Source organism: Candoia aspera, chromosome 2 (genome assembly GCF_035149785.1).
Source record: "Candoia aspera isolate rCanAsp1 chromosome 2, rCanAsp1.hap2, whole genome shotgun sequence".
Classification (NCBI taxonomy): Eukaryota; Metazoa; Chordata; class Lepidosauria; order Squamata; family Boidae; genus Candoia; species Candoia aspera.
The window spans coordinates 192,414,470-192,438,159 of record NC_086154.1 but is presented as its reverse complement, the minus strand read 5'-3'; the positions used below and the strand labels follow the sequence as shown (position 1 = coordinate 192,438,159).

At 41.2% G+C, this 23,690-nt stretch overlaps 1 protein-coding gene across 2 annotated transcripts in view; it reads left to right on the top strand.

The window, feature by feature from the left end:
• KDM4C (lysine demethylase 4C) overlaps nucleotides 1–23,690 on the top strand; it is a 239,934-nt gene that overhangs the window by 49,632 nt on the left and 166,612 nt on the right. For both annotated transcript variants that reach the window (XM_063295063.1, XM_063295064.1), the window contains 2 exons: nucleotides 7,565–7,668; nucleotides 13,667–13,804. In XM_063295063.1, coding sequence (XP_063151133.1) covers nucleotides 7,565–7,668; nucleotides 13,667–13,804 — 242 coding nt within the window. The remainder of the gene's footprint in view (nucleotides 1–7,564; nucleotides 7,669–13,666; nucleotides 13,805–23,690) is intronic.

Here is a 23,690-nt window from a genome sequence, read left to right as displayed (position 1 = left end):
CGGCATGGCGTTTATAGGTAGCCTGGGCATGGAGGAGAGCCAGTTGAATATTAGACCATGAGTCTTGTAGAGAGTCCGCCCAGTCAGTAAGGGAGGCTGGTAGCGGTTGAGGGTGAGGAAGTTCAGGAATAGGAACAAACTCACGTCCAAAAACTGTTTTAAAAGGAACTTGACCAGTGGTTTGATGAACGGCATTGTTGTAAGCGACCTCAGCAAATGGGAGTAAGTCGACCCAATTGTCTTGTTGGTAGTTAACAAAAGCTCTGAGGTACTGTTCCAGTGTGGAATTAACCGCCTCTGTAGATCCGTCCGTTTCCGGATGCCAAGCGGTGGAAAGTGACTGTTTTGTACCCAAAAGTTTTAAAAATGCCCGCCAGAATTGTGACGTAAATTGTGTGCCTCTGTCACTCACCAAACGGGCGGGGATACCGTGGAGGCGGTACACGTGGGTGAGGAAGAGGCGTGCCAGCTGTTGTGCGGTGGGGATAGACGCGCATGGGATAAAGTGGGCTTGTTTGGAGAAAAAGTCTTTGACCACCCAAATGACAGTTTTGCGTTGACTAGGGGGTAGATCAACGATAAAGTCCATGGAAATGTCCTGCCAAGGGACAGAGGGGGTGGCAACGGGTTGAAGGAGACCTTGGGGTTTGCCCGGTTTGCGCTTTATCGCCGCACATACAGGGCACGCAGTCACATATGCCTTTAGGTCTTTGAGTAAAGTTGGCCACCAGAATTGCCGGCGCACAAGGTGCAAAGTTTTTACGTAGCCAAAATGTCCAGCCAGCTTGTCATCGTGGCAGCGCTGGAGTATGGTTTTTCTCATAGCATCGGGTACATAAAGGCGATCGTTGCGCCAGGCAAGATCGTTGGTGAAAGTTAAAATGTGTTTATTGGTTTGCAACCAAGTATCTGTTTTAAGGTGGGAAAGCAACTGTTGTTGCAAATCGGAGGGAATTGACAAATGCGGCGAGCGGCTGGAAGGCAGCACGGCTGGAGGTTGCAGTGATTGCGCTCGGGTCTGGCTGCGAGTCACTGCTGCCAAACTTAATTGTTTGTCGGTCCAGACGGTGCCTTGGACCGTTGGCCCTGGGCCAGCATCTTGGGGTCTGCGGGAGAGTGCATCAGCTAAAAAGTTTTTCTTGCCTGGTATAAATTTAAGGGTGAAGTCGAAGCGGCTGAAAAACTCAGCCCAGCGCAGCTGTTTGGGACTGAGTTTTCGACTGGTGCTTAGAGCTTCCAGATTTTTATGGTCGGTCCAGACTTCAAAAGGGCTTGAAGTGCCTTCCAATAGGTGTCGCCATGTTTCTAAAGCCGTTTTTACAGCAAAAGCCTCTTTTTCCCAAACGTGCCATCTTCTCTCCGTTTCAGTGAATTTGCGAGAGAGGTAGGCACAGGGTTTTAAGGCGCCAGATTGGTCAGATTGTAACAAAATTGCTCCTATGGAGAAATCAGAAGCATCAACTTGTACAACAAAGGGTTTAGAGGGGTTAGGATGCTGTAAAATTGGTTCTGTGGTAAATATTTGTTTGAGCGCTTCGAACGCTTGCTGACAGGCAGGAGTCCATTTAAGGAGCGCGCCTGGGTTCTTTGAACGTCGCGTATCCCCCTGTCCTTTAGTTTTTAACAGTTCAGTAAGGGGGAGGGCGATTTCAGCGAAATTTTGGGCGAATGCCCGATAGAAATTGGCGAATCCAAGGAAACTTTGTAATTGTCTCCTGGTACGGGGAGGCTCCCATGCCACAATAGCCTCTACTTTTGCAGGGTCCATTTCAATGCCCTGAGATGAAATTCGATAGCCTAGGTAATCAATTTGTGACTGATGAAATGCACATTTTGACAGTTTAGCGTACAACTCTGCTTTTTTCAATTTAGCCAGTACCTGACGCACCAAGTGGATATGTTCTGACATGGTTTCAGTATAAATCAATACATCATCCAAATATACCAGTACCCCCTTAAATAGGTGGTCATGCAAGACCTCATTGATTAGTTGCATAAAAACCCCAGGTGCTCCGGATAAACCAAATGGTAAAACTTTGTATTGGAAAGCCCCAAGAGGACAGTTAAATGCTGTTTTCCACTCATCCCCTTCCCTTATGCGAATACGAAAATAAGCTTCTCTCAAATCCAGTTTTGAGAAAATTTTGCCTCTGGACAGATGTGATAACATATCTTTGATCAGGGGCAAAGGATATTTATTTAATATTGAGACCGCATTGAGCCCGCGGAAATCGGTACAAAGTCTTAATGACCCATCCTTTTTTGGCCTGAATAGGACAGGAGCTCCCACCGGGGAATTAGCCGGCTCAATGAAACCCCTAGCCAGGTTTTTGTCAATGAACTCCCTTAGCGTAGTTAGCTCTTTGGGAGACATGGGGTATATTTTTGGGTGAGGCAATTTTACATTTGGTAAAAACTCAATGGCACAGTCTGTTTTTCGGTGGGGTGGCAAGCGATCCGCTTCCTTTTCCCCAAATACCTCAGCAAAATCCTGATACTGATTGGGTAGTCCCTCAAGAGGTTGAAGCGTTTGCACATTAGTATATGCTACCCCTCCACCCTCCATGTCTTCCAGTAGGTCCTTTTCGGGTACTTTGTAAAATCCATCTGCAAAAGTCACAGTTCTATGCAGCCAGTTGATAAAAGGGTTCTGCTGTACAAACCAAGGCATCCCCAAGATTACCAGAGGACCCCCCACTGGAGCTACCACAAATGGCAGCTTTTCTTGGTGGGAGCCCATCTGCAGGGCGACTAGTCCCGTGGAATGATTGACTGCTTTCCCTCCCGCCATAGTTCCATCCAATTGGGTGAAAATCATAGGTCTTGGCAAAGGGAACGTGGGCAGTTCCAGAGCCGCTACGACATCAGGGTGCATAAGGGAACGGGAGCAACCCGAGTCTAGCATGGCCCACACTTCCACAGTTTTGGTTTTTGAGCTCAGTTTAACTTTAACAGTCAGTGTGGGGAAATTTCCACTCACCGAATCGTGGTTACGCCCGGTTTCTTCCACCTGCCCTAGGGCGCTCTTCAGGGCAGGTGGTAGGCTTTTCCCGCCGGCTGCTCGAATTGCAACTCTTCTTCCTCTTCTCCGAAGGGTAGTTCTGGGGGGTCCAGTTCCGCGACGGCTGCTTTCAGTTTCCGCGGTGGAGCAGGAGCAGGCGACTTTACCGTAGGTTTCGTCTGTCGTTCCTCTGGACGGCGTCTCGGGCACGACGTGGCTCGATGCCCTTCTTTCCCACATCTGATGCACTGACCCTTGGAGAACCGTCGCTCCCTCTCCTCTTCCCAGGTTTTCGGTTTGGGGCGGCTGGCAAATCCAGATGTGCGCGCTCCTCTAGCAAGACGCGTTTGTCTAAGCTCTTTGGTATGGGCATAGGTTTGTAGGGCATTTTCTGCGCTGCCCGCCAACTGAATCCACCCATATAGCGTTTTGGGATCATCTCTTCCTAGTGCCCATCGAAGGATTTCGGGTTCTAGCCCCTGTTTGAACAATTCAATTATTGTTGGCTCCGACCAGTCTTCCACTTTTCCTGCCAAAGCCTTAAATTCCAACGCATATTTGGCAACTGAGAGGGACCCTTGGTAGAGTTTCCGCAGGTCATTTTTAGCTGTTTCTTGAGCTAGGGGGTCTTCGAAATGCTGTTTAAGTGCCCACAAAAAGTCATCGAAGTCCTCTAACTCAGTTGCCTCAGCCTGGCATAGTTGCACATACCAATCTGCTGCCCTTCCTCTCAGCTTGTTGGCAATGAAATTGATCTTGCCATGTTCTGACCGAAAGTTCCGACCCCAATCTTCTATATAATGCTTGGCATTAGTGATAAAGAAGGAGAGCGTTGTGGGATCCCCATCGAATTTCACTCCAAATGGTGGGAAGGTTCTCGCCGGCTCAGCTGGCTGTGGCGGTGCCGCGAATGTCAGCGTACGCCGAGTCCCCATGGGTGGTCGATCCCTAGGAGGTCTTGCCTCTCGCTCCCCCCCTTGACGGGCTGATCGAGTCTTGCTTCTCCCCCGGGTTAATAGGGTACTGTGCCTGGGGTACTGTGACGGCTCTTCCTCCCAATCCTCCGGGGTGGGCTCTGCCTCTCTGGGTAGATCCTTAAGGATTGTCACTATTAAATCCATTTTATCCTCTAATGCCCTCATTCGGGCTGGAGTGACCGGCTCTTCCGGAGGTTGGTTGGTTACCACCACCCTCGGTGACAAGGGGACTTCGGGCTCCCAGGACAATTGTGGAGACCCCCTCCCCGGTGCTCTTTCCATAACAGTTCTATGTTCACTCCTGAGACTCTCCTGCATGGATATCAGCAGTTCGTCTAATTGGATATCTCGCAACTCCCGACGTGCTGCTCTTTGCGCTCTCGAGGTTAGCGCTGGCCGGATTCTGGCCGCCTCCCGTTCCTCCTCGCTTCCCTCACTTGCGCGAAGCTGAGGTTCTGTCATCGCTAGCGTTCCCTCTTATCCAACGATTGGATGGGGCTAGCGGAAAATGGATGAAATGATTCTCAGCTTTATGTAACGGTTGCCTACTCCCAAATACTCAGTCTCACAAGCTCGGGCTTAAAGATAACTGATTTATTAAAGGAATAGTATGCAAATACAGAGAAAGCTGAGAATGAGCAAAAGCGCGCCAAATACAAACTTAAAAGCCTTGCCTGTGAGCAAGTTCCGCCCCATCCCTCGTCAGGACGCTCCCCCTCCCAGGTGCTAGAAGCCGTTAGACGCGCCTGGGAAAGTAACCTTGAGCAGGAGCGCAAACCCAAACATACATTCCAAGCCCTCAAAACAACGGAGGGTGAAGGAATGGAAAAACCCCGGGTGAAGGAACACGGAACAGAAGAGGACATGTGAAACGTTACAATGTTAACAGCACATTGAAAAGAGAACATGACACCTTAATTTATATGCACTAAGAAACATAGACAATGAACTTTGAATTTATTATGAAAAACTGTTGAATGAATTCCCCAATTCAAAAACATCTGACCAATGAATTAACTGAGCATTGGCATCACATGACAGAAACATTTATCAATTTGTTTATACCTTCACCAACATACTCTAAAAAATTTGATACTGAGTGTAATTTTAGTGAAGTCAAGGTATTATCTATAGATATTCATGGTTAGTTTCTGATGACTTACTGAGGTATGTAAATTTAAAAGCAATTCTATATCAAAAGGAATTCTAATGAGATACATCAGATTTAGAACTCAGATGAACTTCTCAAAAGTTTCTGACTCTTTCAAGGCTGTAAACAATGCATGCTCACCATAAAGGAGAATGTTTGCAGTTTGGGGGTAGTCCTAGAGCCATCATTGTCACTAGTGGCCCAAGTTGTCTCAAAGGCAAAGAGTACCTTTGGTTAGTCTTAGCTGGTTTACCAAACTGTGATCTTACCTAGGTAGATATATCCTCACATTTATTCATGTTCTAGTAACTTTTCAGTTGGATGATTAAATACATTGCATGTTTGGCTGCCTTTGAAAAGAGTCTGGAAACTTCATTAGGTTCAAAATAGAACAGCCAGATTGCTCACTGGAACTGGCCAATATTATTTATTTATTTATCCAATTGATATGGCTGCCCATCTCAACAAGTGACTCTGGGTAGTGAACAGGGTTAAAATAAAACAAAACAATTATAAACATTACAAAAGTAGCAGCTGAGCAACATCAACCCAAATCACTAGCATAACCAAGAAATAGGCCCCTGCACACCCTTGGGGCACCAGACCCGAGCACAGAACAGGTCTTCAGGGCCTTACAAAATCAGCAGGTCAGGGCCATCCGGATTTCCGGAGGTAGAATGTTCCACAAGCTGGGTACTATAGCAGAAAAGGCACATCTTCAGGGCCCTGCTAACCTACATTCTTTGGCTGATGGGACCTGAAATATGCCCACCCTCCCTGGCTGGATCGGACTGGTAAAAACAACTGGGGAGAGACGGTCCCTCAAGTAACCCAGTCCTAAGCCATGAAGGGCTTTAAAGTTGACAAACAGCATCTTGAATTGCACCCGGAAGCATTCTGCCAACCAATGTAGCTCACGTAGTAGTGGTGTTACACACGCTGAATAACTGGCACCATTTACTACCCATCCTGCTGCATTCTGCAGTTGAAGCTTCTGAATGCTCTTCAAGGGCAGCCCCATGTAGAGCTCATTGCAGCAGTCCAGAGAAGAGGTTATGAGGGCATGAGTGACGGTGAGCAGGGCTCCCTGGTCCAGGAACAGGCACAGCTAGTGCACAACTCAAAGGTGTGTAAAGGCCCTCCTAGCCACAGCTACCATCTGCTCTTCAAGCAGGAGCTGTGAGTCTAGGAGGACCCCCAGATTATGCACCAGGTCTGTTTGAGGCGGTGCTACCCCTTGCTTTTTTGTTTTGGAAAATATTACCTGTTCTTGAAACAGACTTTGCAGTTACTCTGAGGCGCTTGGTTCTTGAAACTGAAAATACTGTAAAGAAAACTGATGGAAAAAGGCAAGAAAAAATACTTTTGGAAAGTATAGGGATTTTGGTAAAATAAGAAATTGTTTAATGTGTTTCAATGCAAACTTTCTCCAGGGGGAAAATAACCATTATTGAGTTATTCTAGTACGGCAGCAATAACACAAATGTCTTATTTCCCTCAGGAAGGTTTCCACTGAAATGTATTGGGCAATTTTATATTTAATTACAGTTACACATGTTTTTCAGTAATATATTGAGGCTTGCCAATGTTTTTATGTTTGGTTCTTTCCCTTTTGTTACTTTCAAGAGATGAAATTATCTGTTCAATACAATTCACAAGTGCCTTCTTAGTAAGGACTGCACAGAATCCACTGTGTTTTTGTGGGAAGAGTTGCCATCATATGATCACAATCTATGTGACAAAATTTCTTGGTCTGAGGCCTTAAGTACAAGAACTGTAGAGCCAGTTTGGTCTAGTGGTTAAGGCAACGGGCTAGAAACCAGGAGATTGAGAGTTCTAGTCCCGCCTTAGGCATGAAAGCCGGCTGGGTGACCTTGGGCCAGTCACTCTCTCTCAGCCCAACTCACCTCACAGGGTTGTTGTTGTGGGGAAAATAGGAGGAGGAAGGAGTATTAGGTATGTTCACCACCTTGAATTATTTATAAAAATAATAAAGGCGGGATAGAAATAAAAATAATAAAATAAATTGCAGTCCTGTAGAAAAGAAATTTGAATCTCACAACAGCAGCCCAACAATGCAATTATAGAATTTTCAAATTATCTGAAAAAGCTATCTGTTTTACATGTCAACAATAATAATAATAAATTATTCCACAGTAATTGCCACTGTAAAATAATTCCTGTGGGATTGAGATGTATATAAATATAATTATTGAGGAGAACTCATTGAATGAGGGATTTAGTCTAAAAGCACCAATTATTGTTGATTATGTGTGTTCTCTTTTCTCATTTTTGTTTAAAAACAGAATGCTATTTTTGAGAGAAGTTACTGTTCTATATAGAAATTTGATGATAGATAACAGTATACTGTGAATAAATTATTTAAAGTTATCAACTATGTCTAATACAGTTCTTCATTTATTTTTGTTTTACTAGGATTTTTCCCAAGCAGTTCTCAAGGATGTGATGCTTTTCTACGCCATAAGATGACATTAATTTCTCCCTCAATATTGAAAAAATATGGAATTCCTTTTGACAAAGTGAGTTATTCATTATGTTTGGGTCTTTGCTCATTACATCAAATAAGGCCTAGGAAATCCTATTTATTTTTACACCAATTCCAGTTTTACACAAAACATTATATCTTTGTGAAAAAATCATTATGTGCATGCACTTGGTAAGGGTGGAGAAATCATGAAAGAAAACATATATATATATATACACACAAACATACAGTACACACACACACACACACACACACAGACACAGACACACACACACACATACATACATGTGTGTGCGTGTCTCGTATCTCTCTCTCTCTTTTCAACCTACAGAAAATTCTCTAAATCAATCAGATTGATGAACTAATATTTGCATAGTCCTGTCATGAAAGTCTCAGCCTATATTGTTTCTACCTTATATTTTTTCAAAGAATTCAAGGCAGCATATATGGTTCTCTTATATTAGGAGAAATAGACCTGAAAATGTAATTGTATTGGCCCAAAACAAAAATTTCAAAAACAATTGTGGGGTAACCTAATTGTCTTAAAGAATATTTTTATTGAAATCTTCAGAACTGAAACTGCTTTGGGGTGGAGGTAGAGATTGGTTGATGGGTATGTAATACAATTTGCTTTTAATTACAGCCTTTAGCCTGTGCAGACAGATACAACCTGGCTGGGGAAGTAGACTATTTGGTGGTTTACTGTGATCAGTTTGCAAACCATTTTGCCGAGAAATCACTCACATCTGTTTTTATTTGAATATTCATCTGAATATTTGTTAGATCAATATCAGTAGATGCCACTTTGGCACCTGCTTGCCCATTTAAAATTATATAAGATGTGTTTCAAATTGTTTAGTTTGTAAACGTGGACAGGATTCTTGGCAATATAAGCCAAGAATAACCCTATGCTTGTTTAATGTAAGTATATATTAAACCACTAAATAGAAAAAGTATTTCTGAACTGTTTGATTATGTGCCATCAAGTTGGTGTCAACTCTTAGCAACCACATAGATTTTCTCTATGACAATCTGTCCCTAACCTGAGCAGGGTACACTGATCGCCACTGTAACTGAGTCCATCCACCTTGCTGCTGGTCGTCCTCTTTCCTTTCACCTTTTCCAGAATTAGTGCTTTCTCCAAAGATTTATACACATCCAGTAGCTTTATTTATATTACATATATAAATACATACTGTATTAGCTTCTATTCCTTTCCCCATATCTCATTTGCTGGCTTTTATTTTATATTTTGTATGTATTCTGCAAGCTGAAATAAAAAAAGTTGGAGGAATAATAGAAATGTCAAGAATCCTGGTAAAAATATTCCTTTTAATGTTTCCAAACTTGTTTTTTTAGAAATTATAGGGTATGGAGCATGCAAAGTTTGTCATTTTCTGTTATTTTATTTTGTTTTCTGTTATTTCATTTTTATTTTATTTAAGGTGTCTGAATCTTGGTTTTCATGCAGATGCATTCTAGGAAAAGGAACTCCGTAGCTTTCCATTTAAGCATTTCAAATAGTTATGTAACCTTGTACCACTAGGGAGCAGTCTATACTAAACTGGAGTTCTAATTAATAGACCTCTGTGAGAATGTGAATAGAGGGAATCAGGCTATGATCTCTTGTGGCTTGGAGTGATAGAACTGGAAACATGCTGAACGCAGATAAGCCAGCCTACACCTACCAGGTGACAGCTGAACTGCTGGTTATTGCCCCAGCACACCTGCTAAACTGTCATCAGTGAGGGTGAGTGACAAGATAAATTTGGGAATTACTGGCACAGAAAACGTTTATAGTTATATGCACTCACATCATATTTTTAAAAATAAAACAATCCAATCACAATCTCAGCATGATCATATGTGTGTTGTGCATAATCCCATCTATATTGCTTATGCTTAGATATAGTATGCAATTGCTATCTTTAATGAGGGTATAAGAAAACAAGAATTTATATAAAACAGGTTTACAGACCCTTCTTTTGGGGTAAGCTAAGTTAGGTGCTGGGTTCTTTGGCAGTATATTACGAACACATAGACTTATCAGCCTCAATCAAGATTCTCTCTCTGTGGCCTCCTTTGGATTACTGTGGGCATAGGGCCTATGAGATTCTAACCTTAGAGTGACATGGTTACCAGCAAAAGGTAACACCACTATGGTGATTGTGTGGCTGTGAGTATAAAGAGGAGATCATATTTTGTTGGGCGAAGGAATATATGGCTGATCTTACTGGGGCCTGATGTGAAGGATTGTGGCTGAAAGATGAGGAAACAAGAAATGGTTAGGATATAATCAGTGAGGTCATTGCTACTAAGGGTGGGAGAAGTTAACTTGGCCACCCAGGAAAAGGAGGAAAACTTCAACCTGTCTGTTACAGGGAAAAGAGAGCTGTACACTGGCTGTCTTACTTCCTTTCAGGTTGCAGTGTGATCAAGGAATTCATAGAGAGAGGGAATCAGTTCCTCATAGCCTAATGAGGTATGCTGGTAAGGCATTTCAAGTAAGAATAAAAAAGCTGACCTAGAATGTATCACAAATATCTCCTAAATAAAAATGGGATCATGGACCTGTTTGTCATGGGCTAGTCTGACTCTTCTGCATCAGAGGCTGAAGAGCCTGATCCATCAGATTGTCAGCCCCAGGAGTCAGCAACAATTTGAGGCAATCTTAATTTGACTCAGTAAAAAATCAGCAGGAGCAGGTGTTGGAGGAGTCAGGTGATGAGGGACCACATCCTGGCAGAGCACCCAACTCCAGGATGCATTAGTGGCTTCAGAGAGCTGAGCAGAGAAGAAAGATACTAAAGCCTGTAATTGAACCATACCTATATCTGTCCTATTTTAAAACAACTCACTAACTTTCCTCTCTGCTCTTTGACTCAGACTGACTGACTATGCTCTCTGGTGTTTCCCTGAACGTGTGTCTCCTATGGCTTGACTCTAAACAAAACTCTAAACTACCATGATGTACCCAGCTCTGTATTGCTTCCCTATATTTTTGGGGCATATATGCGTCTGCACAGCCAGCTCTCTGCCTACCTTTGTAAGTAACTGCAGTACTACCAGTCAGTAAATCACTCATAAATTAATCTGACGTGTTTGCTCAGCCTGAAATAGAACACTGGTCCGATTAATACCTGGCCTCAAGCTTATAAGGCATATTCTAGATCTGGGGTTCTGTTTGGGTAAACTGAGACTGTAGGTAATTGGTGTAATTTATCCATAGATTGATCCTTCTCTGGTTACTTGTGATCTGATTAAAATGGCTCACCCTAGGTATCTGATGGATCCAGTTTTTTTCTCAGTGGACCTGGAATTTTGCTGCCTCCTATCTGCAACATTCTTCCCTTTTGCAGATACAAGTCTGTTATATTAGGGAGCTGAAGGTGATAAAATAGAAGGGCTGAGAGTTTGAGTGTGAATGGAATGAAAAAAATCCATTTGGAGTAATTCCATGGTGATAAGAAGTAGCGAAGAATGTTTCCTTCTCTCTCTAGACAGAGAATTGGCCATCACTGTTTTGGGGGGTTTTGTATTATGCACCATTGCCTCCACCAGGATGCTGGAGAGGTGGAACAGAGCAGTCAGTCACTAGCTGTATCATTCTTTATAGATAAAATTGTTCAGATATGCCTTGACTTGGTTTTTAGTATTGTGGCAACCATCTGTCTTGTTATTTTGGATACTTTTAATTTGTAAATCTTTGATGAAGGAGGCAAAGTGCCTTGGACTGGTGAGATATACTGTTTGTTTGCTTGGCTCTTACATCTTAATATGGCCCCAAAATTAAAGGAAGTAATTGTTTCCTTATAGGAGATGTATATCCCTCCCTGCCTATAGGAGTCAGTGATAAAGCCAATGTTAAAGAAACCTTCCCTTGACTTGAAAGAGCTTGGAAACCAGCTGGTCTTAAATGTACCATTTCTGGCTGAGGTAATTGAGAAATTGTAGTTTTAACCGGAAGATATCTGGGTGATACAGATGAACTGGACCCATTTCAGTTAGGCTCTTCAACAGGATATGAAGCTCAGACTGTTTTGATTATCTTGATGGTTAAACTATTTTGGAAACTGGAAGACTGTTCCTATTTTCTTTGATCTCATGGTGGGTTTTAAGGTGCCATCATTATATTGATATTGCTGAGTTCTACTTGAGGAGGCAGCTGGCTCCTTTGGGTTAAGTTTGATAATGGGCTGAATGAGGATGAAGTTAAATTCTGATAAGATAAAGATGATGTTGGTTGGTAAGGAAATAGTCTCTGGCACTGAAGTTCAGCCTGCTCTTGATGAGATTACACTCCCCTGAAAGAGCAGACCTGCAGTCTGTAGATACTTTTTAACCCCAGCTGTCTCTGGGCATCCTAATGGCAGTAGTGGCAAGGAGCATACTGTACTTGTACAGGTATACCTAGTTTATCAGCTATGTTCCTGAGCTGGGCATCAATAGTTACCCATAACTTTCTTATACCTCACCCTAACATGTGCTTTGTATGAGGCTATTCTTAAGGTGTATCTGGTGCAAAATGCAGCAGGTTGTCTGCTGACCATTATAAAATTCTGGAAACATATTAGACCCAAATGAAAACTGGCACTGTTTGCCAGTTGTTTTCCAGGCATAATATAAAGTGTTGCATTTTATCTTGAAAATTATAAAAAAACGTGGTGCCTGACTATTTGAGGGGCCACTTTTAAAATATCTTTAAATTTAAATGTCCTCCTCCTCTTCCTTTTTTGCTCAATATAATTATTCTGTTTGAGCATGTGATGAGATTCACATGTGTGGATACATACTGTATATGCTTATGAATAACGTATGCACGTTTTTCATACATAAAACTCTCTCCAATCACATTTGCTGATTTCTCTCCCTCCCTCCTCTTCCCCATTCTTCTACATGCTAATTTCGATGCATCATGCATGTAATTCGGTGTTTCCCAAACTTTTTCATTAATTACTCAAAACCATTTATCAGAAAGTCCTTTTTACCCAATGTAGATAAAACACCTTAAGTCAATTTACTGTAAATGTCCCTGTTGTGATTGGGTTATGGGTTTGTGTGTTGTTACCCGAAGAAAAACCACTTTTACCCAATGTTGTGTAATTTATCCAGGTTTGGGAAGCACTGTTGTAACTAAATAATTGTTCAATTACAAGCAAGATCAACTGATCGTTTTAAAGACCGATGAAGAAAATGTATCTTTTCTAGAATATATCTTTTAAGACTATTATTATGGCATGGAAGTCTACCCTTGTCATGAGTTTCCCTATATTTTTTGTATCGTTTCCTATATACAGAAGATTTAATTGTGAAATTTGCCACTCTCGGGTTTTGGTTTAAATATGCTTTGGCCTTTTTGCCAACCCAGGAGAAGTGGTAATTAACTCCCTTTAGCACTGTGTGATGTAATGGCATATGAAAATGATGGCCAGTATGTTTATTGAAGCTTGCCTGTGGGCTTAGTTTTTACCATGGCTCCTTGACCCCTTGTTATCTATTTTAGCATTGGGTGATTATGAAGTTGTTGGAGGTAGCACCAGGCTAGATAAAAATTATGTATTTCAATCCCTACTTGCTAATATAGGGAGGAACTTGTACCTTGATGTCATAGCAGCTGGTGGTGCATACTTGATCTTAGGTGGTCTTGCAAGAAGTTAAACAGAATTGGACCTCATTAGTACTTGGTTGGGAGACAAACAGGAAATCCCAGAAGAATAGGCTAGACTGGACAGTTGAACAAACACCCCAGGAAAAAGCAATAGGAAACCACTTCTCTGTTGATAAGGAATATTACAAGTATAAGTTCACAAAGCCACCTGAAATCAAACATGATTTGAGGAAATCTTTACCTGTTCCTCGTGTCAAATGTCAGGAGGACCCATCTAGGTTTTTTTTTTAAAGAATTAATTGTATTGTCCACACAGCAATACTGGGAATGGAAAAGGACAACTAATAGGAAACATCTAGGAAAGCAAGGATTCTGCAGCCAGATTCAAGAGGTAATAATTTTTAGTCCTTGTCTTCTTTTTTAGATCACACAGGAGGCTGGAGAGTTCATGATCACTTTCCCATATGGATACCATGCAGGATATAATCATGGTTTCAACTGTGCAGAGTCAACAAACTTTGCAACAATTAGATGGATTGATTATGGAAAAGTAGCTAAATTGGTAAGTCAAATTATATTACTAATAATCAAATTATCCAAAAGAATTTGTTTAACAGGGATTTGTGAATTTAGAAATAAAAAAATGATTTTTGAAAGATAAAATCTGTAAAGAGTAATAATTTTAACAAGAGTAACTTATGCTGACTATATAATCAGTATAATATACTATATTATAAAGCATTAGAAGTAATGATAATCAGATATTTCAGACTTTTCCTATGGTGGATATGATTATCAAGGCAGTGTACACTTTATTAGAATTGGCTCATTAAAGTTATTGTGATTCTTAAAACAGTAACAATTTTTACAGGTTTGTTTACATTAAGTCCAACTTACTTCATCTGAATTACTTTCACAATTTGTTCAACTATAATGGTTCTCTTGCTAAAGTAGATTTCAATGCATGTCTACTTGGAAATAAGTTCAGTGAGGCTTTCTTCTAGGAAAATATATAGTATTATGTTTTCTCATTGTGAAAATTTCATCCAATTAATGATTTATTTAGGTAAGTTTCTAAAAATTCAGGCAAATACTTTGCTATTTTGATAATGTTAACTTTATGTTATATGTATGTAGGAGCAGTGTATATATTACACAGCAAATAAATTTCTGTATTCTTAACATATTACAAGATGGTGCTCATGGAGACATCATGATGTAACAATAAATTAAATCAATGGCTTTTACACATATTTATTAGAATTTTTCTAAGAAGTTATATGCTGTGAAGTATCTCTGAACATAAGAAGTACATTGCTGGATCAAAGCTAGCATTCATCTAATCCAGGACTCTGTTCCCATATCAGACAATCAGAGTTCCCATAACAGACTATCTATGAGAAGGCCACAAATAGGACATGAATTCCATATATCCTCCTGTTCATGTTCCCCAGTTTTAGAAAGATGTAACAGATGTCTGGCAATCATTTATCGGATAATACAACGAAACCATATGAATATGTGAAATGAGAGCATTGGATGTTGTATAGAAACTTGATTGATCATTTCAGACATCCTTATATTGCTGTTGTATACTTGGAAGTCTTTTTTCTGGTCAACGTATTGTGCTCTCTTTGTATATGCATATGTATTTCCAAAAATCCACTAAAATATCATTTTAAATTAACTTATAGCAGTGGCTTTTGAACAATCAAGTATTCCAATCTTTTCCAAAAAAAAGTATAGTCACAATTGCAGGGGATTGTGGAAACTATTTTAAGGTTTTTGTTTTTTCAGGCAGAGTATTGATGAGGTTTGCTGTGTTTCTAGCAGAACTAAATGAATCATTGGGGAAAGGTGAAGAGGTATCAACAAGATACAAGACAACATACTTTAAAAAGTGGGAATACAATGTCCACAACTTTATTTAACTTTAACTTTATAGCAGATAAAAGGCTTGGTTCAGCATTGGACCTGGACCAAAATTCAACATACTGATAGCTACTTTACTTGCTGCAAAATCAAGTATCAGTGAGGCAGTTGGCCACCACTAAGGCTGTAAGCTCCATACAAACAAATTGTGAGCTTTCCTGCCCTCACCAGAGGGGAGAGATTAATCCTCAACCAATTTTGTTTGGACCTTGAGTCACTTCCCCTCTTCCTTGCCACAGTTCCCCATTCCAGGGTCATAGGACATCCTGACCTGCCTGTCTTCACTGTGGATCCAGCCTAGTACCCCAAATGCTAACACTAATCACACATTTATGATGAAAGTATTTTACAAAATTGCATTAATACATTTTATTTATTTATTTATTTATTTATTTATTTATTTATTTATTTATCATATTTTTATCACCGCCCATCTCCCTCATATGGGGGACTCTGGGCGTTTCACAATAAAACAGTTTAAAATTCAATAAAATCATAAATAGTATCATTAATCCATAAATATCAATATCAATCAATAAATATAAAATGTAATGGGATCCAAGTAATGGCAAATCTAATACTACCCAAAGGGGAACAAGACTGGCCTCGGCAGGACTAGGAAGCCAACCAACCCCAAGAGTGGCTCTTCCTCTCCCCATCCAGGCATGGTGACAAAGCCAGGTCTTCAATCACTTCCTGAAGTCCAAAAGAGAGGAGGCTAGCCTCACTTCTGGGGGAAGGGTGTTCCAAAGGGTACATAGAAGGATGGCTGGGAAGAGAAGCCATTAGTCCAATGAGCAAATAAGTAGGGAGTAGGCAAAGCCCACTGTCTTTGTACTGTCTAGTTTCCAGCCCATCTTTCCCTGAGCTAATTTTTCAGCACATAAAGAAAATCATGGGGCTCCATCTCTGCTACTGGAAGTAGCAGTCTGTTCCTTTCATCTGTATCAGCTGTGCTAATCACTCATCTGCAGATCTGTATTGGGTCTTTGCTTTGTTTGTTAACTTAAGCTAAGAATGCACACCCACCATTACTTTGTAGCCATACATTCTATGAAAGATCAGTAGTTTTGTATGGTATTTCTTTCACTGAGGCTTGTCTGTTGTTACTGATCTCACTGATCAGCTCAGAGTTCCACAGAACACAGTATGAAAGCTATTGAATTGGAAAAGAGTGCATTCTGTATTGGAGGCTGTTCTACATTAATATCAACTTGTTTGCCAGCTACAGGCTACATAGAGCTGAGACACATGTAAGCCTACATAGTTTGTTCTCTTTCACTAATACTAAATGCCTCCATGCATCTAAGGAAGATACAGAGGAGGTCTGATGTTAAGATTGTAAAGAAGGGCAGGTAGGATGTTTTCTCAGACCTTCCTAGATTCTGTAAATTACCTAATGGAGTCTGTATTCATATTAGTTGGTTAGAGATGTATTTTTCTATGAACAACTTCTTGGCTCATTTTACTTGAGTGCATTTTGTAAATGTTAGTAAAACAGATGATACAGTGACAATTATTTTGTATGGTGTGCTAGGGCCTCCTTTAATTTGTGTTGAGCTTGCAATATTTGTGCTCATGTAGGAGCTATATACAGACTTCTAAACTGCTGAATAAATATGTTTGCAAACTACGGTATGTGATTATTTTTCCTGTTTTTAAAAATTGAAGGTTTCCTCAGAAGTAATTTTATTTAAAAAAATACTTTAATCCAAACAACAAGAAGTGCAACATCTTCCATAGCAGTTTGAACACCACTCAACTAAACAGATAACCTCTCTGCTACTAAGACCTCTTTCTTGTTTAGATTGAGATTTAGTTTATATATCATCCAATCCATTGATTAACCATGTCTTCTTTAGTTCAGTGTAATGAAAAAGAATTCTGTGTCAGAGCATACTGTGTCATTATACAGGATAATAAACATTGTTCACGAGATTTGGAGGGGAATAAAGAAAAAGTAAAGAAGAAGGGACTACAGGAATATGAATGTACATCAAGTCTAGGGATAGGAGAAACTATTCAATAATGGCAGAAAGAAAATAGAAAAGTGGTGGAATTAAAAACTAGAAGCGAGGAAACAGAAAACTAAGGAGAAATAAGATATAATGAGCTCTTTATCAGTGAAAGGTAATATCTTCTTACGGACGTTATAGAAGATCCCATGGTTTTATAAAACATTTGGAACTGTTAGTCATTTTTTTCCCATTGCTACAGTGGCTTTGAGTCACTGTCAATTTAAAGACCATCTGATAATGATTGATTTCTGACAGCGGAACTGTCAAAAGTTTATCCATACCTTTACCACGATTATTCCACTTAGCACAGAGAGTTGGATGCAATATGTGCCCTTCTTAATGAATGGGGCCCTGCCTTGGGAGCCATGAAAATTTGAATCAGTACCGATAAAGTGATCTCCACATGTATATGGAAGTTCTTAAGAAAATAAGTCAAGGAGATTCTAGTGCCATATATAAGCCTACTCTGGCTACCATTTTGAGCATTCTGTGTATTTAAGCTTGTATTTTGATAATTTATTTTGACTACAAGCAAGGCACTGCTCTCAAGCAGAGCTAGGTGGGGATAAAGCAGATTCAAAGGTATTAGACTTTATCTGCAGTGTAGATACACTTCACGCCCTTTTCCCTGGCCTTCCTGCAGTTAGCAACGGCAATCCCAGCAGTCCCCATTGTCGTTGTTTATCAAATCCCACCAGTCAGTAGGCAAGGACCCACCCTGATCCAAGCTATTCCCAGTTTGGTCCCTCCCAGCCTGACCTGTTCAGGCTATGAGATGGCCAGGCAGAATTATTATTAAAAAAACCTCTTTATTAAAAACAACTATTTACAATAATAGAGTCCTGGTGAAATAATAAGGTAGTTCTAATCAAGATCACCTAGGCAATGACAGATGAACAGGCGCGGCTGCAGGGTCAGACTATGGCAGAACAGCAAGGCAGAATTCAGCTCTGATTGAAGCTGTCAGACTTGGTGAAGCTAGAGTGCGTGGCAAAGCAGAAGATGGAGGCAAGGATCTATGAGCTGGCACACAGGTAAGGCTGGGCTGACACGTGGAGGCTAGGTGAGATGGAACTGGATCCACTGGACAAGGCTTGACTCTGGAGACTGGGCTTGGGAGGATCTTCTAGACAAGGCTGAGAACCAGAGGCAAGGAAACACTGGAGATCCAAGGAAAGGCTGATAGCTGGATTCCAGGCTGGACTGCACTAGAGACTTGAGGCAAGGCTGCAGGCTAGAAGCAAGACTGGACTGGACTGGAATTTCTAGGCAAGGCTGAGAGCTTGAAGCATGACTGGACTGGACTGGAGACCCTAGGCAAGGCTGGGAGCTTGGAGCAAGACCAGACTGAACTGGAAATCTTGAACAAGGCTGAGGACTTGAAGCACGACTGGGCTGGACTGGAGATTTGAGACAAGGCTATGGGCTTGGAGCGAGACTGGACTGTACTGGAGATCCTAGGCAAGGCTGTGGCTTGGAAGAAAGGCAGAACTGGACTGAAGATTTTGGGCAAGACTGAGAGCTAGGAGCAAGGCTAGATGCAAACCTGGATCGTGCTGGGACGCAGCTACAAGGTCCGGAGCTGGGCACGATGCTGTGCTCAGCAGGGACGGCAAGAGAAGGATTCTCTGGAGCAGCTTGTGCCGGAGGCAATTCTGCAGAAGCAGAAGACGCTGGAGCTGATTCCTCTCTGGCTATAGGCAAGGCTCCCAACACAGATAAGGAGTCTTCCATGAAGGCTATGAGCTCAAAGGATAGGTTGTCTCCGGCAACTTGCTCTTCACGTGTCTGCCTTTTATGCCGATCCTTTGCGTACTTGTTTCCTTCTGCAGCCAATTGGGCTGACTTCTCCTTCGCACACTTTTCTGCATGCCTTTCCTGCGTACCGATTGACGGATGCAAGGTCTCCTCTGAGGTCTGGCCAATCAGCATCTCGAGCTTCTCCTACTCTGCTGAGTCACTTCTAAGTTTTGTTTTCCCGAATTCTGCCTGGTAATTTCTGTTTCTCCTTCTGACTCAGTTTTGTTTTGTTCTGACTCAGTTTTGTTTTCTGAATCAGAAGCTGGCTGAAACCTCACACAGCCCCAAATCTTGGTAAGGCAAGGGATTTCCTCCTCTGCCCCCTCTTGAACTTCCCCCACCTGCCTACCCCCCCACAATCTCTGTCCTTTTGAGTCTTTTGCACTGGCACTGCCAGGATCTTTTGTGCGCTGGGCTTCTTTTGTGAAACAATGCCCTAGGCGGGGCACAACAGAGGCCCTAGCTGGCATGCAAATGGAGGCCCTGGCCAGTGCGTGAGATAAGTTCTGGCTGCACCAGTATGAAACAAGGCCCCAGCTAGTACAGCAGCAACAGTGGGCAGGGCTGGATGGTGGTGGCAGTTGCTGGCAGTGGGTAGGTAGATCGCCAAAAGGCAGTTGTAAATGTGGGTAGGCCTGAGTAGTCCCAAATTTTGTTCATATGACCACGAAGGCACTGAAATGGCCAGAACTTCAAGGATTGGTCATAAATCCCTTCATTCAATGTCATCGTAACTTCGAAAGTTCAGTGAATGAATGGACGTTAAGCAAGGACTACCTGTGCCTGTATTACCTAGAAGAATTCTAATGTCAATACTGTAAGTCATTAAGTCAAACATGAGTGAAAATGTGAAAGGTCCCCTGTGCAAGCACCGAGTCATGTCTGACCCTTTGGGGGGATGCCACTTTCCCGACGTTTTCTTGGCAGACTATAGCGGGGTGGTTTGCCATTGCCTTCCCTAGTTGTCACCTTCCCCAGCAAGCTGGGTACTCATTTTACTGACCTCTGAGTTGACCTAAGCCAGCTTCCGCTGGGATTGAACTCGGGTCATGGGGAAAGTTTCCGGCTGCAATACTGCCACCTACCACTCTGCGCCACATGAGACTCTTTTTTAGTCAAACATACTAATAAGTTATTAATACAGTTTTAATCAGAAGGACAAGCCCCTATGTTTTCTTTATTCAAATTATGATTCTCATACAATTATGGGGGCTTAAACTTTCCTGAGTTTCAACTTTACCACTAAGGCATACATTTTGACTTCCATTTCTTTTTGGAAAGCAAATGATCAAAATGAACAATGATGGGAAAATCTGTTCTAATTCAGGAATGTTAATACTTTAGATTAGCTAATTAAGCTTTAAACCCCTTGAAGTTGGAACAAGAGAAATTTGGAATTACTGTGGAATGGCAATCTATTCAATGAAAACATATTTTGATTCCACAGTTTGGCCCAGATGCATTAATAGCATCAAAAATCCAACTGCGTTTTGGAAGATTCCAGTGAAGTTTTGTAAAAACAAGGACCACTGTTAAGATGGATATTATTTACAAGAACTTTGCAATAAAGAGTTGGAATACTCCATATTAGTACATTAATAGTTATAGATCTTAAAGAATATTTCTTACTAACTTAATATGAAGTTAATTCAATAAAATATTTTAATGTTTATTGGGCATATTGGATAATGTTTAAGAAAATGTAAAAATAAAAGACACTTATATATAATATGGACGTGCCCTAGTATGTTCACATTTTAGTTATTCATGTTAATATGGTTTAAAGATGTGAATGTGATCTGAATTATATATTCCAAATTTAGAATTTATCTTAAATTATCTATTTATTATCTATTATCTATCAAGATCATTGTACCAGCAAATATACCTTTGTTCTCACCCCAACCCTACTAGTGAGTCACAAAAGAGAAATAAGACACTCAAATTTCACATCAGTTGGACCAACTGTCTGAGAGGAGATGGTTACAGGTTTACGGTCGAATGCTAACAGTAGTCCTCTTATTTCCTCCCTGCCTCATTAATGAGAGGTCCTAGTACGCAGGAGCAACCAGACAGAAAATACATTAAAATCCAGTGTTCTCCACCATACTGAATGATGTACAAATCTGTCTTCTACGCTGCAGTTGTTGTTGTTTATTCGTTTAGTCGCTTCCGACTCTTCGTGACTTCATGGACCAGCCCACGCCAGAGCTTCCTGTCGGTCGTCAACACCCCCAGCTCCCCCAGGGACAAGTCTGTCACCTCTAGAATATCATCCATCCACCTTGCCCTTGGTCGGCCCCTCTTCCTTTTGCCTTCCACTCTCCCTAGCATCAACATCTTCTCCAGGGTGTCCTGTCTTCTCATTATGTCACATGATTTTTTGCTTGGTGACTGTGCTGTTTAGCATTGGAGTTGCTACGTATTTCTGTTGCTAAGCAATCCGGTCGTATAGTTAAATGTCATGTGGCCACATCGCTTTCCTATTTCCTTAGATTTAAGAGTATGTATTATTTACTGAAGTGATAACGAGGCAGCCAGGTAAAAACCTTGGTTGCATATCTTATTTATTTACTTAATTATTTCTTACTCTGTATCCTTTGGATTGAATTACAAATTCACATATAACAATTTTAAAATGCTATTTTATCAGAGTAGAATCATTATATATCTTACCCTGAACATTTTTCACAGTATATTCACTGGTGGTGTTTCAACTGAGAGGGGACTAATTTATCAGTTCTTTCCCCTCTCTCTCAATATTGTTTGTTTTATGCAATATACTGTTTCAAGTATATTTTGTTGCTGTTGTTTATTCGTTTAGTCGCTTCCGACTCTTCATGACTTCATGGACCAGCCCACGCCAGAGCTTCCTGTCAGTCGTCAACACCCCCAGCTCCCCCAGGGATGAGTCTGTCACCTCTAGAATATCATCTATCCATCTTGCCCTTGGTCGGCCCCTCTTCCTTTTGCCTTCCACGCTCCCTAGCATCGGCATCTTCTCCAGGGTGTCCTGTCTTCTCATTATGTGGCCAAAGTATTTCAGTTTTGCCTTTAATATTCCCTCAAGTGAGCAGTCTGGCTTTATTTCCTGGAGGATGGACTGGTTTGATCTCCTTGCAGTCCAAGGCACTCTCAGAATTTTCCTCCAACACCACAGTTCAAAAGCATCTATCTTCCTTCTCTCAGCCTTCCTTATGGTCCAGCTCTCGCAGCCATATGTTACTACGGGGAACACCATTGCTTTAACTATGTGGACCTTTGTTGTCAGTGTGATGTCTCTGCTCTTAACTATTTTATCGAGATTTGTCATTGCTCTTCTCCCAAGGATTAAGCGTCTTCTGATTTCCTGACTGTAGTCAGCATCTGCAGTAATCTTCGCACCTAGAAATACGAAGTCTTTCACTCTTCTACATTTTCTCCCTCTATTTGCCAGTTATCAATCAAGCTGGTTGCCATAATCTTGGTTTTTTTGAGGTTTAGCTGCAAGCCAGCTTTTGCACTTAGAGGGAATTAATTTTCAGTTTAGCAGACATAATAGCTTTATATAATTCCTCTGCATGTTGTCATGTATGTCATGAGAGAGAGATTTTATTAGGGTCCTAGACTAGGGACATATTTTTAAAAAATCACAACCATAATAAAATGATAGAGAGCAAAATACTGGAAACAAATGGTAAAATTTAAAATACAGCATCAGAACTGGACTTAAATCTATGATCAACCTCTGTATTGCCTCCAATACCATTTATTTTCTAGTAAGTACTGTATAGTCTCAGAAATAGGTTTCATGATTTTGTATGGGGAAATCATGTCTGGATTTGAATGAAATAAAAGAAGAATGACATAAAATGAATCAGATCTGTTTGGGAAGCCATCCATCCATCCAAATTTATTGGCCACCCAACTCCCATGGAGGTACTTAAAATAGTATTACTAATAGATGCCAGGAATCCTTACGGAAGGAACTGTGTAATAAAACATGTGCTACTGACTTGACAGATCCTGAATGACAGTGACTTAGCTGTTCTGAATTTAGACTGTACCTTGCATAGTTGAAGAAGGTTTGTTGTTGTTCAGTCATTAAGTTGTGTCTGACTTTTCATGACTCAAAGGACCATAGCACTCCAGGCCTTCCTGTCCTCCACTGTCTCCTGGAGTTTACTCAGATTCATGTTCATTGCATCGGTGATACTATCTAACCATCTCATCCTCTGCTGTCCCCTTCTCCTTTTGGCTTCAGTCTTTCCTAGCATCAGGGTCTTTTCCAGTGAGTTCTCTCTTCGCATTAGGTGGCCAAAGTATTTGAGCTTCAGCTTCAGTATCTGTCCTTCCAATGAGCAGTCAGGGTTGATTTTCTGTAGGATTGATTGATTTGACCTCCTTGCAGTCCAAGGTACTCTTAAGATTCTTCTCCAGCACCACAGTTTGAAAGCATCAATTCTTCCATGCTCAGCCTTCCTTATGGTCCAACTCTCACAGCTATACATTACTACTGGGAAAACCATAGCTCTGATTATATGGACCTTTGTCAGCAAGGTGATGTCTCTGCTTTTTAAAATGCTGTCTAGGTTTGCCATAGCTTTCCTCCCAAGGAACAAGCGTCTTTTAATTTCATGGCTGCAGTCACTGCCTGCGGTGATCTTGGAGCCCAAGAAAATAAAATCTGTCACTGCTTCCATTTCTTCCCCTTCTATT